Source organism: Rhinatrema bivittatum, chromosome 3, assembly GCF_901001135.1.
Source record: "Rhinatrema bivittatum chromosome 3, aRhiBiv1.1, whole genome shotgun sequence".
Classification (NCBI taxonomy): Eukaryota; Metazoa; Chordata; class Amphibia; order Gymnophiona; family Rhinatrematidae; genus Rhinatrema; species Rhinatrema bivittatum.
In genome coordinates, this window is record NC_042617.1 from 298,660,721 (window position 1) to 298,682,089 (window position 21,369).

Below are 21,369 nucleotides of genomic sequence, written 5' to 3' on the forward strand. Positions count from 1 at the left end.
ATGCAGTGTCTGCCCCCGTTGAGGCTCCATACTTCGGGTTCTCAACCAGAGCCCCGTGCAATCCTTGGGCGAGAAGCAATGACAGGAGCAGTAGAGGCACGGTGACCGTCCATCATAGATGCCATTCTGGACTTCTGTGGCAGCTTTCTCTGTGCTGGAGAATGACCGGGCCGAGCACAGAGGGGAAACATCGCCAGCACTGATGTGGTTCTGCGTTCGGTGCCGGCACTGGCATCAACGTCCATTGAGCCAGTTGCGAAGCAGGCCCGGGTACAAGTCTCCTTGCTCCTCTGCACCCAAGGCATCGAGGCGTCCCCCACCAGCGCCAGGTACTGAGCTACCACAGATTCATGTGGGAGTGCCAGTAACGCCTAGCCTGTCTCCCCCTGTAGCTGTGCTACCTATACCAGCTTTCAGGGAGGAACTGGATGTCCTCATCCATCAGGCTTTCCTTGATGCCTTCCGGAATCTAACACCGGAGCCATCATTATTCGCACCGTTGTGGCACCTACCAACAGCCTAAGTCATCGATGCTGATTTGTCCTTTTGAGCCTCCATGGACCCCTATACCTATCCCGGGATCCTCTAACAGCGATGGGCACTCTAATTCCCATCCCTTTCGACCTGGTCACTAAAAAGGACCACAAGTTTTCAGGAGGGTCTAGGTCATAACTTCTTCCAAGAACTATATTGGTGTCACATATTGCTATTTACTAGCTATATTTGACACAACACCAAGGGAATCTCTGCCATCCACATGAAATTCAAGCAACATGTGATTGCTTCGAAACGTCCTCCCGTTGCCAGCAACAGGACTCAGTGCTAGATGGTGAATCTGGCTTACGGTCCCTGATTTACGGCCCGAAGACCAAGATAAACTATCAAATCTGCCATGCGCCACAGATAATCTCTTCGTGCACAAGGTCCAGCAGACAGTGGCTCAACTGCAAGACCACCGCGAGACCCTGCGGACAGCTCTCTACGTTTCTTGCACAGCAAAGAGGGATGCTAGAAGGACCTTTTACCGCTCCCGCGTGACACCAACTGATATCCAGATCACACCAGCTCCCCCAGTTGGGCAGGCTCCTGGATTTTTCAACCTTTCCAGAGAACAGAACGGTCCAACCCTCTGAGGACCAGGGATTCCGTTCCCCGGATGCAACAAGGCAGAAGATTTTAATCCTGCTATTTTCTACTTTCAAAGAAAACAGGCGACTTCTGCCCTGGATCTCAGAAATCTCAACAAATTTCTTCAGAAAGTTTAAAATGTCTCTCGGCATCATGCTTTCCTTACTATAACAAGGGGGTTGCCTCTATTCTCTGGACTTTCTATACGCGTCATAGTGAGTTGTCAACATTTTCAATACCAAGTTCTGCCATTCGAACTAGCTTCGACAACTTGTGTATTTCACCAAATGCCTAGCAGTGACTGCCGCTCAGCTACAAAGAACAGCAGCATTCACGCGTTTCCCTACCTGGACGACTGCCCAATATGGAGTCAATCCAAACGAGCTCTAAATTCTCTGACTCACTATAAATCTACTACATTTGGCTGGGAATTCTGATCAACTACCATAAATCCCATATAGAGCAGATCTGGGCACTACAGTCGCAACAGCCTTCCTGCCCAACAACCGCACAGACATCCTATCAAATTGTCCACATCTCTGCACACATGCAACATAACCTCAGCCCATCAATTCTTCCATTGCTGGGCCACATGGTTTCCATGATCCACGTCACTCCTATGGCCAGACTAGCCATGAGAAAAACTCAGTGGATTTTAAGATTTCAGTGGCTCTAAGCCATTCAACCGCTTTCGTCCCTGATCCATCCAGCTTGGGTTGGAGAGCTCCTATCAACACCCTCCAAACCCAAAATGCGTCGGTCTCTCCATGAAAAGTCTGTTCAACTTCCTGGAGCTTCGACCCATGCGTTATGCCCTTTATGCCTTCAAACACTGCCTCTCACACAAAACTTTGTGGATACAGACAGCGTAATGGCAATGTGGTACTTGAACAAACATGGACGCACAGGCTCTTATCTGCTCTACCAGGAAGCCACGCAGTTCTGGGCCTGGGCCCTTGCACACTCCATGCATCTCTGGACCACTTTTCTAACAGGCATACCGAACATACTAACAGACCATCTCAAATGATGTCTCCATCCCCACAAGTGGTCTCTGAATCCATGTGTAGCGAGTAAAATCTTCTAGCGCTGAGATCAACTATTGACCTCTTGCGTCCGAATCAAACCACAGAGTGGACAGATTCTGCTCCCTACACAGGCTTCGAAATGCGTTAGCCATGGTCACCTTTGCTCGCCCCTGTAACAAAGGCCTCCTATATGTCTATTTTGATACCGCTCATAGCCAAAACTGTTGTGAACCTACAGCAGGTCAGGTTTTCAATGATTCTCATAACCCCGTACTGGCCTTGACAAGTATCTTCCCCCATACTTCTCTACCTATCAATCCAGGAACCAATTTGCCTGCCCACAGGTCAACCTCACTGATAAGAACATAAGAAAATGCCATACTGGTTCAGACCAAGGGTCCATCAAGCCCAGCATCCTGTTTCCAACAGTGGCCAATCCAGGCCATAAGAACCTGGCAAGTACCCAAAAACTAAGTCTATTCCATGTAACCATTGCTAATGGCAGTGGCTATTCTCTAAGTGAACTTAATAGCAGGTAATGGACTTCTCCTCCAAGAACTTATCCACTCCTTTTTTTAAACACAGCTATACTAACTGCACGAACCACATTCTCTGGCAACAAATTCCAGAGTTTAATTGTGCGTTGAGTAAAAAAGAACTTTCTCCGATTAGTTTTAAATGTGCCCCATGCTAACTTCATGGAGTGTCCCCTAGTCTTTCTACTATCCGAAAGAGTAAATAACTGATTCACATATACCCGATCTAGACCTCTCATGATTTTAAACACCTCTATCATATCCCCCCTCAGTCGTCTCTTCTCCATGCTGAAAAGTCCTAACCTCTTTAGTCTTTCCTCATAGGGGAGTTGTTCCATTCCCCTTATTTTGGTAACCCTTCTCTGTACCTTCTCCATCGCAATTATATTCTCAGGTACTTCACAAAAACCTTCCACATGTAAATCTTACCATTTGAAATTGGCAAGATTTACCAAATGGCGTGCACAAAAAGGTATTGGCCCCTTTTTCCTGCCCCACTCCATCTCTATTAGGCTATCTAGGATACCTTTCGGATTCTGGTCCCCAGACATCTTCCGCAGGGTACACCTCAGTTCCATCTCAGCGTAACACCAGGGAGTAGGGGATGCCCTGTTAACGACTCAACCCCTTATGAGTCGGCTTATCATGGGTTTTCTACGACTTAAGCCTCCTCTTCGATCACCGGTTACGGAATGGGGCCTAAAAGTAGTGCTTACAAGGCTCATGCATTCCCCATTCGAGCCTTTGCATTCCTATAGCAGTAAAATTCTAACATGGAAAATTTTCCTCGTAGCCATCACCTCTGCTGAAAGGGTCAGTGAGTTACAATCTCTTGTTGCATACTCACCCGACACCAGGTTCCTCTGTGACCGAATGGTCCTCTGTACTCACCCTAAATTTCTTCTTAAAGTGGACACAGCCTCTCACCTTACTCAGTCTATAGTCTGCCCACTTTTTCCCCAAGGCCTCTTTTACCAGGGCGAGAGGGTTTTGCACACCTTGGAGTGTAAGTGTGCACTTGCATTCTATCTAGATTCCACTGCACTGCATAGGAAATCCACCCAACTCTGCTTCTTTGACAGAGACGAGCTGCAAGTTGCAGTGGGCAAACAAACTCTCTCCAACTGGCTAGCAGACTGTATCGAATTCTGCTATGAGGAAGCAGGCCTTCCTCTCCAGGGGTGAGTGCAGGCACAGTTTGGTAAGGGCCATGGCAACATCGGTAGCAAACTATCGTTCAGTACCAATTGCTGACATCTGCTAGGCTGCGACATGGAGCTCTCTTCACACATTCGCAGCCCTCTACTGCTTAGATAAAGAAATCCATCAAGAACTCTGCCTTTGGCCAATCTGTCTTGAAAAACTTTGTTTCAGTATAATCCCCAACTCCTCCCACAATCACCTGCTGTGATTTCAGGCTGCCTCATCATTGCAAATAGCACCCCAATTATTGTGCCTGCTGCACAAGTTGTCTGCTATTGGCCTGTTGTAATATGAGTCAGCCTGTAGTTTGTTAATCACCCACATGTGAGGACTACCATCCTGCTTGTCCTGGGAGAAAGAGTTGCTTACCTGTAACAGGTGTTCTCCCAGGACAGCAGGATATAGTCCTCACGAAACCCACCCGCCACCCCACGGAGTTGGGTCAGTTTTTTATTTTTTTGCTCACACTTTTTGCTACAAACGAAAATGAAGGGAGACTCCTGTGGACATAGGGATCATGTTCCATAATAAGGTTCTGCCTGATGACCTCACCCATATGTGAGGACTACATCCTGCTGTCCTGGGAGAGCACCTGTTACAGGTAAGCAACTCTGCTGTATCTATATATTAGAAATTGGAAAACTTGGAAAATATTTCTACATCAAGTTTTTTAACTTTCCCAAGGTGGATTTTATCTCGGCAGAGGATATGTTTTGAAACCAAAATTACCTTAAATGCTTAAGATTCCTCTTGAATCCTTGCCACCAGTATCTTTTTTTTTTTTTTTTAATCTTCCATCATCAAAGGGAAATTTCTCAAATTGAATGGGCAAGTTCCTCTCTATTTGATCTGGAAGTTTTGGATTTATCAGCTTTTATAGAAGCATCTAATGAAGCTAGAAAATGTAAAAACCTGTAACATTAATTGTGAATTTACTTGTCCTGGATTGAAATCTGTTTATGAAATTCTTTAGACACATGTTCTTTAAGACTGTAAATAAAACAAACATGTGTAAGAGCACATACACTGGAATTTTTAAATCTGCAAGTGCACATGTATGATTTTAAAATATACCTGTGTGTATGTATGCTCCTAATTTTAAACAATTACACGAGGAAATGCTCCTGATTCTTCCTTAAGAATTTGTATGCTTTAATGCATACAGCTAGGCAGATTTTAAAACATACATGCGTGAAAGAAATAGCCAGTTTGACCCATTAGTCATCCAGTTTTCTCAGTTTATCTCTAGGTCATCCAGACTGCTCTGATTATTCAACCCAGTTTATCCAGTCATTTTAGTCCTAAAACTAGCTTTCTTCAGACTTACACATCATTGAGAGCAGATATAATAAGTTTGGGTAGCAGCCTGATGTGTTCAGTATTTAAAATACACATTTATGTGCATAAATGTAGGCTCCACCCTGGAATGCTCTTGATATGCCTTAATGCCACCCCTTTCCCTCATGTTAGGTTGCTCACGTATTATGTATGTTCTTTTATTTGTATGTATACTATGTACATTTTTTTTAACATTGTAAATTTCCTTGATCCTAGGAAAGAGCAGTATACAATTCTAAATGTGCATGCATAATTGAACCATTTCAAAATATGAGCTACTTGTACTCAGACAAGATACTCACGTATATGGGCCTTTTAATGCAAACAACTCTGTTTTTAAAATTCACCCCTAAGAGCAAGATAAGTATTTTTCCAGACATGGCATGAATAACTCAAAAGAAGCAAGCAACTTTTGAGACTTGATGGTTTTGTAAATTGGGGCAATGTTTTTTCTTAAATATCCTTCTAAATGTTTAATCAAATATTAGAAATTTAAATGTGTTTATCGAACCTAGTCAACTTGCACTTTTTCTGAGTGGTAAGTTGACTCCTGGAGTTTCAGGGCTTCTTGGAGTATCTGATAGCAAGGGTTAATTTATATATAGGCCAGCCTGCCAGCACATCCATCTGTATAATACTGGCTGATGATAGTTCTTGTTATTGAGTCTTTCCTTTCATTAAGTGAAGTTTTGTGTATTTTATCGATGAATGATTCCATTATATTTCTAAAACTATTTTGTATATTTTCTCTGTAAGATGTAATTCTTGGAATTTATTTCAAATTTAATAAAAACAGGTAGCAGCGATAGTGTACTATAGATGAATAGTCCAGGGAGTCTTTCTACACATCCTGTTCATGCTTCTCAGATGAGTGCTAACCTACCTCTATGGGACTCTAACTTTGTGCTTAAAGCCTTAACTTCTCTTCCGTTTGAGTCTACTATTGAATTCATTGATCCAGATTTTGGTGCATAATGCATTTGTGGTGGCTGGCTGTTTGCAAGCAGAATATCAGTTGCAGGGCCTGTCCTGTAGCAAACCATTCCTGCTTGGTTCTGACAAAAGGATCTCTATTCAAACAGCACTGACAATTCTTACCTACAGTGGTGTCTGTTCCATGTGAATCAGATGCTCTACCATCCTCTGAATGAGCCTGTGGAGACTCCTTAGGACCTCCCAACTGCTCCTGGATGAGTTTAGGGCTCACCTATAATAATCAGAATGTGAGGCCTGTGAATATTATATAGGTGAATATATTATTATTATTATTATTATTATTATATATATATATATATATATATATATATATATATATATATTATAATATATATTATATTATTATAGGTGAATTATATAGGTGAATATTATTATAGGTGAATATTTGGATCATTTAGTTGCTGTTTGCTGGCCAGGAGGAAGGAGAGGCTGAATCTAAGGCAATCATAGTTCACTGAATGTGGAAAACCATAAGCTCAGCCTATATTTTAAGGGGGTGAAGGGCCCTGGAAGAGTTGCTAGCTCTTTTGATAAGGCCACAAGCATCTTCAGAGACCAAGAAGTATCTAATCCCTCCAGTGGTGATCGGCAAGGTGGCCCATTTTGTTTCATTCTCTAAGCATTCCTGCTTAGTTCTACTGGCCAAAGGGAATACTCCTTTTTGGGGCAGTTGTCATGAGGGCAGGCTTAGCTAGGTACCATCCAAATCAGAGAGTTGCTTTGATGCATCCCATGCTTCTAGACTAATTTGATGGGACATTGATAAAGGAAAAACTCTTGCCTGCTAATTTTCTTGAGCCCTACCAGACCAGTCAGGAATTCACCCTGTTGATGCCTGGCTGCCTACCAGCCATGCATGTCATTTTCTTGGTTATACAACTTGAGTTATAGTTAAGAAATGTTATTCTGCAGGGATCTGAGAACCAATGGCAGTCAGTTACTGGTATAACACCCCCTTCTCATAGGGGGGAAGGTAAAGTTACTCAGTTGCTTTGGTACTGGAATACTGGCGAGCTGAGGCTGCACAAGGCACTATATAAGGGGATGACAAAGCTCTAGTTTTCTGTTTCTAGTAGGGGCGACAAACATGCATCTGGACAAGTCTGGTAGGACTCGAGGAAAGAAAACTAGCATGTAAGACACAATTTTTCTTCACTTTGGGTGAAAGGACCAATGATTGGTCCCTTCACAGATATCCTTATTCTGCTTCCTTATCAGCTGTCAGGAAAGGGATCAATTTATTGGTCCTTTCACCTGGAGTGAAGTGAATAAATTCTTATGTGCTAGGAGTTGTCAACTCTGTTGTATTTAGTATTCAGTCCAGTGGACTGTGTTTGAGAGGTGGGGATTTGGTCAACCCTTTTTTTTTTTAGTTAGGGGAACAGCTCTTGCTCAGCATGCTAGATTTTTTTTTCTTCAAATACTCAAAAACAAAGAATCCAACAAAGGGAGCAAGAAGGAATTCATACAGAAAAAATGAAACTTGCTACCTGAAATTTCTCTTTTGGTCTAATGGTCAACCTTCATACGATACCACTACAGGGGTTATCGTGCTGATCAGTTTGGCGATTTCCAGGAATTACAAGTGTCTGCTACTGCCAAGTCAACATAGCGATAGCGAGCAGCATCGCTTCGCAGAACCATCTCATCCACTGAATATCCCAGTTTAAGTTGGGTCCTTGAAGAAGGGGTATCTCCACCCCAAAATCACGCGTTGTCGGACAGCAAAAACTTTTTCAAGTGGATTTCAAGATAAGTACTATTGGTACTAGACTGTATACATTATTTTCCTGGACTTAAAACCATAATATCAGCACAATATCTGGTCACCTAATGATTTGCAAAGCTCTTAAAAAATGATAGAGCTGATCAGCACGATAACCCCTGTAGTGGTATCATATGAAGGTTGACCATTAGACCAAAAGAGAAATTTCAGGTAGCAGATTTTTTTTCTTCAGCATTCAAAAGCCTGGTGAACAGGAGACTTAACTGGATAAGTCCCACTGAATGTCTTAACCAGTTAGCTTTATTTCCCTAACTTTGCTCTCACCACACAACTAAATTAACCTCCACCTCTATTTTAGCAAAGAGTCATAGCAAAACCTATGATAAACTGAGCCTGTCTTTTTGGGCTGTTTGGGAATTGAGGTGATCTGTTCAGTGCTGAATAGGGAAGGAAGGTGGTTTGCTGCTGCTATTATGCCGGCTACCAGGTAGGGCTGAAAATGTGCCTTGGAGATGCCCTTCCAGCCTGTGAGTTGAATCTGCTGGAGTCAGAGAAATACTGAAGGTTTTCAGAGGGTGCACCAGTCATGAGGGACCACCCTCTCAGTTTTTGCTCTGACTCTATCTGCTGGAAGGGGGACATAACCCACGGTCTGCTTGACTGTGTCTGAGGAGAGGGAAGTACCAGACTGCTGGAAAGATGCTGCGATCCTTCAGGTGGGTAGGATTGTAGAGCTGGAAGGTGCCCCTTCTTACACTCAGCTAGCATAATGTAACTGGGTAGACTAGGTGGGCCAAACTGTGCTGATCTTACCACAACTATTTTAAAACTAGAGTGCACTACTGTTTTTAGTGCATTGCTTAGCCTTCCAGACATTTTGGTAGTGTGTGTTGCATGTTTTACATGGTTCTGATCTAATGGACCAAATGTTTATACTTTGTAGCAGTGAGCATGTTGGGGCCCCTGACCACTCCAGAGCAGCAAATAACAAAGACTCCTTCAACTAGCTCCTTGTCACAGAAAGTCCGATCTACCCTTGGCAAGACAACTCCCAAGTAAGTAATGTAGGTGAAAAACAGGGCAGATTTTCAAAGCCCTAACTGCATACATTCTGGCGTTTAAGCGTGTGGCCAGGCCTTGCGCACACGGGCGAATTTTCGAAGAGGCCTGGCCACCTGCATAAATGCCGGTACGCGAATAAGTGCCGGCTTCTTCGAAGGGCAGGGCGGGCTGGGACAGCGCCATTGTTCGCTGTCCCAAAGACTCTCACACTGGCAGCCAAGAACTGAAGTAAGTTGTGAAACAAAGGAAAAAAAAAAACTAAAAGGAAGGCTTTAGGGGATGGGGAGGAGAGAGAGGGCGAAGAGGGAGGGAATCTAGGTAAGGGGGAGGGAATTGGGGACAGCCTGGATGCACTGAGCACAGAGGTTGCATAATTCCCCCCCCCCCCCCCCCCCCCTGTACGCGCTTATAAAATCTGGCGCACATGTGTGCTCGGCCCATGGATTTTCTTCCATGTGTGCACTGGCGCGCACATGCTAGAAAATCGGCGCATCCATGTGTGCGCACTGGGAAGTGTGCGCTCAGTGGAAAATCTACCCCTGTATGTTCAGATATTTGCACTGCTCTCCTTCCATAGAAGGGGACTGAGCAGCAGATCTGATGCTCATGTCCAGTCTCCCCATGGAAGAACGAGAGAAGAGCTACACTGTTATGGGTTATGTCATCCAATGGTTCCAAATGAACCCTTTTTCTTAGCTGATAGATGTACAGGAATTCCCATATAGGCATTGCCTCATGTGTCCTTCAGGTTTCTTTTCATCCGAGCTGTATCCTTCTGGGGTTTATTTTGCTTATTTTTCATTGTTTCCTGATTCTTAAGAACTGTTTTGCTGCATCAGCAGCCCCCAAACAGCAATTTTAAGAGGTACTATTTAAAAATAAATAAATACCTGAAACCTGACTTTAATTTTGTGTGTAGTCAGATGTTTTATCATGGATGGCCATGACGTTTCCTATTGGTGCCTCAGGCCTAACCACTACTGCCACTGCTGCTGGTTGTCACTTCAATACAGAGCTTGGAAGATGGAGCTGGGTAAATCTTTAAAGAGCTGCAACCATTCCTCCTCCCAGGGCAGAGCCTCTTCTGAATCGCTGGGTGCCAAGCTGAACAGGAACTCTTCAAGCAGCCCTCCCCCCTCTTCAGAGCAGGCCATGGGCCCCTCCACCTCATCGGGATCAAGTAAAATGCAAAAATGCTGTTCTCATTTCTTTGCAAACCGCTTGGGCTACCCTGAGCCCCACAGAGCCCATAAGAGGAGCAAGCATCTCTGCTTGGAGCCAGCGGTGCCATCAGCAACTAGCTTTAATGCCAACAGCACAGTTGCCATGTTCAGGGAGGACTGGAGGTTTTGAGGAGACTGTTCAATTGACCTCTTATTTTCAAAGGCTCATTCTCTATCAAGGCTTCTAGAACATCTTCATCTAGACACCAGATTTCCTCTGTGTGGTGCCACTGCTTTTTTACATGTCCACCAGCATGGCTACTGCAAAAATCTAGAGGATTGTTCCATGCCCATCGCCTGACCAGAGGATGATGGCCCTTAGCTGCCAGGGAGGCAAAGTCTTCAACTCTGCAACTGTCTAAGGACAAGGCAAACCCTCTTCAACCTCTCCTCGCCCAAGGCAGCCTCTCTTCAGGAGGGAAACCCCTTTTATCACTGAACCTGGGGGGGATCCCATCAGGACCCCCCCACAGGGGGATTTGAGTCCTTGCTATTCCTGCAGTGGAGTCCAGCCATTCAGAGGCGTTCCCCAGGACCTCAGTCATCTACATCAAAATTGGCATCTTGGGTCAGTGTTCCTTTCCCCTCATGTCAGAGAGAGGTTCCGGAATTTCTTCTGACCACCTTCACATCCCATTACTTTCTGGACAGTCTATCAAGAATTGACAGTAAACTTGGACAAGCAAGTTTGCATAGCCTGTTCACCTAGTAATCTCTTCTCCGTGGTGGGATCCAGGTTGCCTTTCAACAAGTCTTCCATTGCAACCCTCAGCTTCACACTCCCCACATGTCCTGGCTAATTCAATCCTTCTGGTTGACTGAGAAGGCAAGTTTGCTTAGCACAAATTGTGATTTCTAAGGACAGCAGGTTGAATTAGCCGTGCTTAATACCTGCCCACCTTCTGGAGAGACAACTATGTAGCTAACGTCAGCTCTCAAATCAACTAAGCAGTTCACTAGGCAATGCCCATGCGGGAATTCCTCTACATCCTCAGGGCAAAAGCTCTGAGCTAAGAGGAGAGTCGATTCTGTGCCGTTGGTTAACGTTACCCATGTGTCAGGCTAATTCTTACAGTAGGTAAACTTGCTGTATCTGCTTGTGTACCTTTCTCTGTCTTAACCATTCTGTACAGGGTCCAGTAATATAGCACAATTGTGTAGATAATCCATTCTTTAATTTTTATTTTTAAATCAGGTTTGGAAGCAAAAGCAAATCTGTTACCAGCATTACAAGACCGGGCAACTTCTTTGCTTCTCCCATGTTGAAGTGAGAGAGACAAGTCTGCACCTACAGTGGTCTTTGCGTGCTTTTCTTTGAAAGACTGATTGTACTACTGGACCACCTTCATCTCCCTATATGTGCTTTGATGTAAAACTTGTTTTATTTTGTTTATATAACACTTCATTTATGTAAAATGTCAATGTTTATTTTGATTAATGCATGGTACCAAGAGAACAAAGGTGTTTTGTTTTGTACAGAAAGTTGGGTTTTTTTTTTAATCTGGTTATCAGATGATGCCCAGCATCCCATGACTCCCATTTTAAAAATGTTTTTTCTTATACATATATGATGCATTATGTTAAGATGCCTCTGTGTTCAGGGCTGAAGCTTTTCTGTATTATCTAAGAAAAAGGCTGGCATCCAGGCAGAAGGCTCAAACCCCAAATTCATTCCTACATTGGTAGGACTATACTCATATTTCTCCCTGTCAGACTTCAGTATGACTACCATCATTTCAAACGGGTACTCATATAAGAAAAGCTGGAATGTAGGAGAGGATTATAGCTTTTTAAGTCAATTTTAATGTACTTTTTATTTTATAATGTAGGACGCTTCTCTGTACATATTGCATGAATCCTTGTATTTATCACTGATAAGAGATTTGTAATCTCCAGTCTCACTAAACAGTTTTAAATTGATCTTAGTCTTTGGTCAATAAGGTATTGTTTGTTCTTTGACAAGGGCAAATAGGGCAGTCCTCTGCCCATAATCATAAATTGGAGTCAAGAATGGATAAAAAAAAAAAAAAAGTGGCACTGCATTTCCTGGCATGCCATATGATGATTCTATCTGTAAATGGTGCCCCTTCCTCCTCATCCAATCAGACCAGTTCAGCTGCATGGGTTATGCTCCCCAGCCAGCGGATGAACAAAAGCTTGCTGTCATCACCCCCGTATAGAGTCCTGTGCTGCAGTCAACCTGTCTCCAGCAGACAGTAGGCAACCATATCCTGTGTTTAAATCCTGTGGGGTTTTTTTTGTTTTGTTTTTTTAGGCCGGGTGATAATCTGGTTTTAGCTAGTTCCTGAGGTGATACTCCTGGAACTCCCTCCTCTGGTTGAGTTGCTTCTGGGGTGATAGTCTTGTGATTTCCTCTCCCACTAGAGCAAGGATGGCCAACTCCAGTCCTCAAGAGCCACAAACAGGTCTGATTTTCAGGATATCCATAATATGCTTGAGCTATATTTGCATACAATGGATGCAGTGCATGCAGCTCTACTTCATGTATATCCATTATGGGTATTCTGAAAACCAGGCCTGTTTGTGTCTCTGGAGGACTGGAATTGGCCACCACTGCAGTAGAGCTTAGCCTTTATAGCCAGGGGGGGTTCCTTTGAAAACTGGGTCTGTGCCAGACGAGCTGTGAGTAACACCCCCACCCCCAAACTCTGGCATGGTTTGGGGGCTTTATCTTCTTTTCACAACATCTTCTGGACTTTTCCTTCACCCCTTCTATTATCTCTGCCATGCTTGCTCGAATGATTAAAGATTAAAAAATAAATAAAGGGCTCTATCACTTTTGACAGTTAGTACCCAGATTGAGGTAGCTATGGAGGGTGGTCTGGCCTGGGGTAGGAAACCAGCATTTCAGAAGTTCTCTGGGTCTTGTAGGTGACTGAAATGGTAAGAGATCTTCTCAGGAGCATAAGAAAGTTCCTGTTCTGCTCCAGTTCTTCTGTGTCTGGCCTTAATTTAGGGGTTGGGTGGAGTGTGAATTTTTCAAGTTCTCAGGAGAGAGGGAAAGTTTCACTCAAGACAGATTTTTTTTGGAGGGGATGCGGCACTACTATGAGATTGTTGGGCCAGTCTGTTCCCAGCATTGGGCTCACTGCGGTGGCTGTTCTGGATCTGTGAGAAGGGGACCGCCCTCTGCTTCCTGAAGCTTTGGAGCATGTTTCTAAACTCAGAAGTTGCAGCTGGGAGAGCTGCAGGAACTTTCAGCATTTCAAGAAACAATGCCTGCTTCTGCTTGGTGGTCTGAATTTTTTAAATGTCTGTATCAAGTTTATGCCTGGGGCAAACTGCAGCTCAGGGACCTGCTTCCTTCTCACATGTCCCTCAGAGGACTTTGCTTCATGGTTCTGGAAGAAAAATCTATAAGAAGGAAGTAGAAGAAAAGAGACTGGAGAATATTACATAAATCTGATGTCAGCCCTAGTACATATACCCCTGCAGGAAGTGCAGCTATTCAGTATTTTCCGTCTCCATAGTAGTTAGGGACTCTATGCACGCTTGCACAGCGTTAGAGTAAATTTTACCAAAGAAATTTTACCTCTACAGTCGAGCCCCGCTCTCCTGCGGTGACACCCGTCGGGTCCCTCTCCCAGTCTTGATTCCAGAAGTGATTTCCGCGATCCCTTGGAGATAAGCCTTGGTCTGGTGGCCGACCGCCGGCGGGTACCTAGCCCCCCGACATCGGGTGAGGCTGAGAGGCAGTGGGTGCAACCTCGAGCGCAGCAGTGAAGGTATTTTCCCTCTCCCCCCGCAGCCGGAGACCGCCCGGAATGAAACCTGGAAGCAGCGAGACAAGGTAAGGTAAAAATCTATTTAAAAATCTCCGGTCTCCAAAGGTCGAGGAGACTCACAGGTCGCCAGTCGGGACCAGTGCCACCGGGTTGATCTGCCCTAGCAGGGCTAGACCCCAGTCAGATCAGAGGGTCCTCCCATGTGGAGACCCCCCGATGTAGTCGCCATATTGTCTGCGTGGTCGCTGTCACCATTTTGGCCCTGTCCGCCGGCTCGACCCATGCTCACAGAGGTGAACCTTGCGCACAAGGAATACCTTGTGCGCACAAGTACCAGGCGCACAAGCGAAACGCATAGCCACGCGCTCACTGTGCCGGGCGCATAACTTCGACCCGTGCGCACAACAGCGCGCGCATTGCTCTGTGCACGCGCACAGGCTGTGTTGGCATCTGCAACGTTTGAAGAGCAACTGAAGGGCTGAGTCCAGCTGGTGGTGGACTGGGCACTCCAGGGCTTCAGTTCTGTGGCACTGGAGCCAGTGCCACCCGTCCCCGTACCACTTCTGAAGAAGCTCAATGTGCTTATCTGTTTCCTTACCAGTCCAGTTGGCATTGATTCCCAGGACGGTGCAGAGGCTTGTAGTCCCCCATCCAGTTCCAGTGGTGCTTGTATCTCTGGATGTAGGCAGACACCTAGGGTCCCTATGACCACTGGTGGGATCAGATGGAGTCCTCCGAAGACTTGGATGGTTTCTTAGCAGACCCTTCTCCAGATGAGTGAAGGAATTCTCCACCTGAAAACTTAACCTTTGCAGGGCTTGTGAGGGTGATGGCTGAGGCCATCCCATTCCAGCTTTTGACAGAGGAGGATGCCAGGCACAAAATGCTCAAGATCCTCTAGTTCATGACAGTCCAGTTAGTTGCTGCTGAGGATTTGGGACACCCCCTCAGTGCCTCCCATTAAGGCAGAGGAGGTTAACCTCATCTAGAAGGCTGCCAGATTCAATAAGCATAGTCTGCCTCACCAATTGCTGGTGGTCAAATCCACCCTCTAGGGCCAAGCACTTTTGAACTTACTCCTTGGTGCCCCTGGGAAAGAACCACAGAGCGAAGGATTCTCTTGGGAGGAAGGTGTTTGAAGGTGGCATGTCAATTGCCTGCATCACTGCCTACCAGCTCTACATGAGCAGGTGCAGGAGGTAGCTGAGCAGCTGCCTCAACAGCAACAGGACACCATGTCATTAGTGTACAAGGCTCTGGAGTGGGAGAAACATGAGGTCCGTGTTCCCTATGATGTTTTCAAAGCAGCAGCGAGAGTCTCTGCAGCAGGAATCGGCACCCCCAGAATGGCATGGCTGGGAGCTTCAGATCTCTGACCAGAGGTACAAGAACTACTCCCTGATGTACCGTGTAGGGAAGAGAATCTTCGGCGGTATGCTTGTGGCCCAACTCTGGGATCATCACAAAATGCTCCAACAAATCTCCACCAGTACTCTGGACATATCTTCCTCCAGAAGGCTGGCAAGAGCAGGGCCAAGGAAGTACTAGTCTCCACCTCCTCGCTCCCATCAACACCATCAGAGCTCCAGCAGCCATCCCAGGCACCAGAGAGCTCCTAAGTGAAACCTGGGGATGGAGTTTTGTGGGGGCTGCAGGGAGCATAAGCCAGTTGCATGGACAACTCCGGTCGGGGGCAGGCTCCAAACCAATGGCCCTGTGTAACTCAGACCAGTGGATTCTGGTCATCGTCCATCAGAGGTATCAATTGAATCTAATGGGTGCCCTGCCAAATTGCTCTCCATGCCCATATTGGGGGCCAGTAGTGCATCAGGAGGTACTTTCAACAGAGCTCTTCTCCCTCTTAATGGCCAGAATGGTCAAGCCCATACCAGGGCAAAGAGGGTGGGGATTCTACTCCAAGTACTTCATGATTCCAAAGAAAACAGGAGGACTCTGTCCCACCGAAGACCAGGAAAACAAAAAAGTTCAATATGGTTTCCCTGTGCACCTTGATCTCCCTTTTGCAAAGAGGAGACTGGCTATACTCCCTTGACCTAAAGGGGACACACATTGAGAAAGTCCCAGGTCACAGACAGTATCTTTGATTTGTTGTTGAAAACAGCACTTCCATTACTGGGTGTTGTGGGCTCACATGCACCCCACAGGTCTTCACAAAATGCCTGGCCATGTTGGTGGTGCACCGCCGCAGACTGGGAGTGCTTGTCTTCCCTTATCTGGATGATTGACTGGTCAAGAGATGTCTTAGGGGCTATTGGGTCCATTCACTTGACTATTTGAGTGTTGGAGTCACTAGGGTTTGTTCTCAACTATCCAAGGTCCCAGCTTAACCAGTCACATCAATTGACCGTCATAGGAACCCTGCTAAACATGGCCAGAGGGCTGTCGCCTTGGTGACCACTGTGGTAGAGGATTAATAGAGCCAGCAGGTGTAGGCCTGGCCTATCTTGAGGCTGTTGGGCCACATCTGTCATTCCCTTGGCATACTCACATGCGCAGAGCCCAATGGACTCTGAGGTCACAGTGGTGCCAAGCCACTCAAAGCTTCCAGCATTGACTCAGTCACCCTGTCTCTCAGGGACTCATTGTCCTGGTGGGGGCAACTTTCTAATCGGGAACAGTAGGGGCTCTCCTTTCAGAGTCTCCATATTCAAATTGTTCTAACCATGGATGTATCTACTGTGGGGGGAGGAGCTCATGTGGCTGGGCTTGGCATCCAGGGTCTCTGGTCTGCCCAGGAATGCTCTTGTCAAATCAACTTCCTGGAGCTTGGGGCTATCAGGTATGCACTATGGGCTTTCAAAGATCAGCTGTCTAACAAAGTTGTCCTGATACAGACTGACAACAAAGTAGCCTTGTGGTATGCCATCAAGCAGGGAGGCAGGAGTTTGTACCTCCTGTCAGGAAGCAGGCCAGAGCTGGGTGTGGACCCTGATCCATGGGACTGTGCTCAGGGCCATGTACCTGGCTGGGATGGAGAACATGGTAGTAGATTGGCTGAGTCAAGCCTTCAGACTGCACCAGTGGTCCCTGGACCTGAGGGTAGCGAATCAGATATTCTGCCTCTGGGAGAGCTTGGATGTAGATCTGTTTGTGTACCCCTGTAACAGGAAGGTGCCTTGGTTCTGCTCCCTGTACAGAGCTAATGGCAAACCAGCCTCAAGATGTCCTTGCCTGTCATTGTATCATGGGTCTTTTGTATGCACATCCTCAGATTCTCTTAAGAGCGAACACAGTCTTGAAACTTTACGAGGATAAAGGGACTATGATCCTCATCGCCCCTCATTGACTGAGACAGGCCTGGTTTCCGCTCTTGTGGGAGTTGTCCATCTGGAACCCGATCGGACTGGGGACTTCCCCAGATCTCATCACGCAAGATCAGGGTAAGCTATGGCATCCCTACCTCCAGGCCCTGTGGCTCACAGCCTGGATGTTGAGAGGTTGATCCTGCAGCTGTTTGATCTTTGAGGATGTGTCTCTGGTCCTTGTGGCTTCTAGAAAGCCTTCCACTAGAAAGTCCTATAGCTGAAGTGGAGGAGGATTTCCGTGTGGTGTGAGCAGAAGGCCCTATACCCGTTCTCCTGCCCCACACAAAAATGCCTGATTACCTTCTACACCTATCAGAGGCTGGCTTAAAAACCAACTCCGTTAGAGTTCATCTTAGTGCATTTGGCACATACCACCAAGATGTAGATGGTTTTCCTATCTCTGTACAGCCTATAGTTGTATGTTTTATGTAGGACCTTCTTCAACTGAAGCCTCCTTAAGGCCTCCGGCTGTGTCTTGGGACCTCAACATGCTATTAGCTGATGAAAGCTCCTTTTGAGCTGGTGCACACCTATGACCTGAAGTATCTGATCTGGAAAGTCATATTTTTGGGGATAGTCACTTCAGCATGCAGGGCTAGTGAGCGCCAGGCCTTAGTGACTTATCCACCTTATACTATGACAGGGTAGATTGTGTATGCACTCTAAGTTCCTGCCTACGGTGGTGATGGATTTCTGTCTTAACCAATCAGTTGTCCTGCCAATTTTTTTTCCCTAGGCCTGTAAGTGTGCCTTAGCATTCTAGCTGTAGCAGACAGAAGCCCATAGACATTCCACCCAACTTTTTGTTTCTTTTGATAATAGGTTGGTCGTTGCCTAACAGACACTATCCAATTGGCTAGCAGCTTGCATCTACTTCTGCTATGCTCAAGTGGGACTGGCATCTTGGGGGCCAGGTCAAGGCTCATTCTGTTAGAGCCATGCCAGTGTCAGTGGCTCACTTGCTAACAGTTCTGTGGCGATCTGCAAGGCTTTGACCTGGATTTCTCTCCACACATTCATGTCACATTTATTGTCTAGATAGGGATGGCCACCACAACCTGTTTGAGGTATAGAACCCAACTCTCCCAACCTTGCCCCTGTGTGGTTTCAGGCTGTCTCCCCTTCTGTTACCAACAGCAACAGTGGTGTTGTGCCTATTGGCACCTGGTTTATATGTCTTTTGGTCCCCTTTTTGTGTTTGTAGCTAGGGATTCATGCTTGAGGACTACCATCCTGCTTGTCCTCGGAGAAAGCAGACTTGCTTACCTGTAATAGGTGTTCTCCTAGGACAGCAGCTTATTAGTCTTCACAAAACCCACCCTGCAGCATTGGGTTTCTCCTATTTTTTTTAATTGTAATTTTTATGTTACAAGGCTGAAGAGAGACCCTGTGTGGTATAGGACATGCTAGGTATACCTTCTCAAACTTCTAGCAACTTTGACATACGTTTTCCACATCAGGCTCCATCTGATGTCAGCTGTGTGTGAGAACTACCATCCTGCTGTTCGGGGGGGGGGGGGGGGAGGGAAACACCTTGTTACATGTAAGCAACTCTGTGCTGGCTGAGATTTTGAGCACTGGTCAATAGACATCTAGGCACAGTGTTGTGTGTTTATGCCCATAGCTAAAAGCAATCGGGCTGATGATGCCTCCTTGAGCTTGACAGCTGCAGCAGTTGTCCCCTACTTCTGGCTCTGCTTCAGAGGTCCTAGTAGACCCCAAGCGATGAATTCCTCAGACTGAGGACCTCCAATCCTCCTTAGGTGCCGAAATTCTTCACTTGGGGCTAGCCCCTGCCACCTCCCATTCATGTGGGCTCTGGTCCTGTAGCTGTCTTCAAGGGACTTTTGCAATGAGCAGGATATCAGGTCAAGATAGTTGGGGGTTGTGATAGAGAAAAGAACAATGCCCTGTAAGTACGCAGATCAGTCCAGGCTGTGGGTTGAGCCTCCTTTCCAGCAGATGGAGACAGACTAAAACTGAAAGGGTATCCTATATGAGGACAGAGCCTATCCTGTAACCCTTCAATATATAACCAATGTCAAAGCAGAAAACAAGAAACCCAGAATAGGATCAAGCAAGTAACCATAAAGCTCAAGGGAGCAACTGTAGAACAATGTAATAAACATGGTATAGCTATACGTTCTTGCATATACTTGGTGTGTAAATGACCAAGGCTTCTGGTGTAATTGCTCAGTATTTTTGCACAAAAAAGTAGTATTAGAATCTGCAACCCTGCAAGAAACAAGCTTCGAGAGGACATAAAGACAGACAGGGAAGGGTGTCTGGACTGATCTGTGGTACTACAGGAATGAAAATTAACAGGTAAGAACTAATTTTCCTTTCCATGGGTGGCTTGGATTCTTGCAACTGTTCTGGAAAAGCCCCAAGTGAAAGTAGTATAGAGGGTTGAAGACAGCTGTATGCGTAGAGCCTGAAAGTTCCTCTGTGGCCCTGGCATGTAAGGGTGTAACAGATGTAGGTGAAGTATGGGGCAGCCTATACTAAAGATTTCATGGTATGAGGGTTAGAATGTGGCCTGTGGGAAGGATGTGGCTCCTTCCCTTCACCTGAACAAGAGGGTGAAGGGAAGGATCCACATCCGTGGGTAACTTTAAATAGCCAGGGAGAACAATACTGTGGCAAGAACAGTGGCCATCTTGGATCTGCAAGGAACTGATAGGACCTCCTCTTTCCTACAGAGCTGGAAAATAGGGCCAGCTACTTTGGAGGTTGTTTTGGCCCCTTCCCCTACGGAAGCTGCCTGCTTTGCAGGGGCTGCAATGTCCAAAGTATTCAAAAGGACCATGGGTGCAAAGTTTGGTCCCTAAGCTTACTCCAAGTTTTGTTTCTCCATTGGATGCTAAATGGCTCAAAAGGCCCAGTAATGGAGTGCAGTCTGGGTCCAAGGATTCCCTAGAGCAATTCAGGGGTTTGCATGTTGGTAGTGAAGAGTTGGAAGAAGGTGAATTCCTTCCAGGAGACAATAGCTCTTCCATGGTCTACCATCATGTAAGCTCTACAGAAGCTCGTAGCTCCAATTGCGATCATTATTAGAAACCCCTCTAAAGCCTTTTCCTACCTCAGGCACTAAAGGATTTAATTGATCTGGAATAGGTCTTTGAGGTGAATTTCAAAGAAGGTCATTTATTAACTTTAAGTTATACCCTCTGATGGTTCAAGAAAGGGAAAGAATGTAAGCTTCCTACAATGGACACACTCATCTCTTCTGTCTCCAAAAGGGTTTCCATTCCGCTAGAGGGAATTGTTAGAGAGGAAGATTGAATTGATCCTCAAGGAGGCTTTTAAGCCTGTTCGTATGGCACTTCAGAAAGTAGCTTGTAGCTGTACTATACCTAAAGTGGGTTTGTGGTTGTCTTGGTACCTAACTATATAAGGAAAAAAATTGTGCTAAACCCTGTGGAAGAAGAGCAACCTCATCCCTTCATAAACTATGCAGTTTTGGGGTACAAAATTCAAGGCTAGATGTAATATTGACTTTTTAGAGAGGGTTTTTTTTTTGTTTTTTTTTTTTTAAGAACTGGGACACAAAGGACTACTTAGTCAAAAGTTGGCTATTAGAGGTCAGGGCCTCTCTTATTTGGAGGGCAAATCAGCCAGGTCGGAATAGGGAGTCTTCCTAAACTTAGAATAATGAATCATCACTCATCTAGATGCCAGTATGAAAGTCAGGGAATTATTGTGGGAAGGCTTTCAGCCCAAGCATCATGGTCTTAGAAGGAAGGCAAGTTGTCTACCAACCTACTGGAAATAAAATAAATATGTAAAAGCCCTCTGTCACTTTAAGGCCCAAGTCCTGAATAAATGGGTGAGGATATAAACCGATATAAACCCCAGTGTTTACTGCCCTTCAACCCTTCCGTAATTCTACGTAGTTAAGAGTTCCTTGTATATAAACCTCCTATACATAGCTTCCTCTTTTCAATTTTAATTTCTTCTTTTACTTCCTTTGAACTATGCCTCTCTCCCTTCTACACCTCACCCCCCTTCCCCCTCTCCTACCCCTACCCCTCTCCCCTCGCCCTGCCACCAGCCT

General features: G+C 45.7%; 1 protein-coding gene across 1 annotated transcript in view; it reads left to right on the forward strand.

The window, feature by feature from the left end:
- RACGAP1 (Rac GTPase activating protein 1) overlaps nt 1-12,160 on the forward strand; it is a 186,662-nt gene extending 174,502 nt beyond the window's left edge. The window contains exons 17-18 of the mRNA XM_029595020.1: nt 8,899-9,010; nt 11,436-12,160. Of these exons, the coding sequence (XP_029450880.1) occupies nt 8,899-9,010; nt 11,436-11,511 (188 nt within the window). The 3' untranslated portion in view covers nt 11,512-12,160. The remainder of the gene's footprint in view (nt 1-8,898; nt 9,011-11,435) is intronic.
- Nucleotides 12,161-21,369: the final 9,209 nt, after the last annotated feature.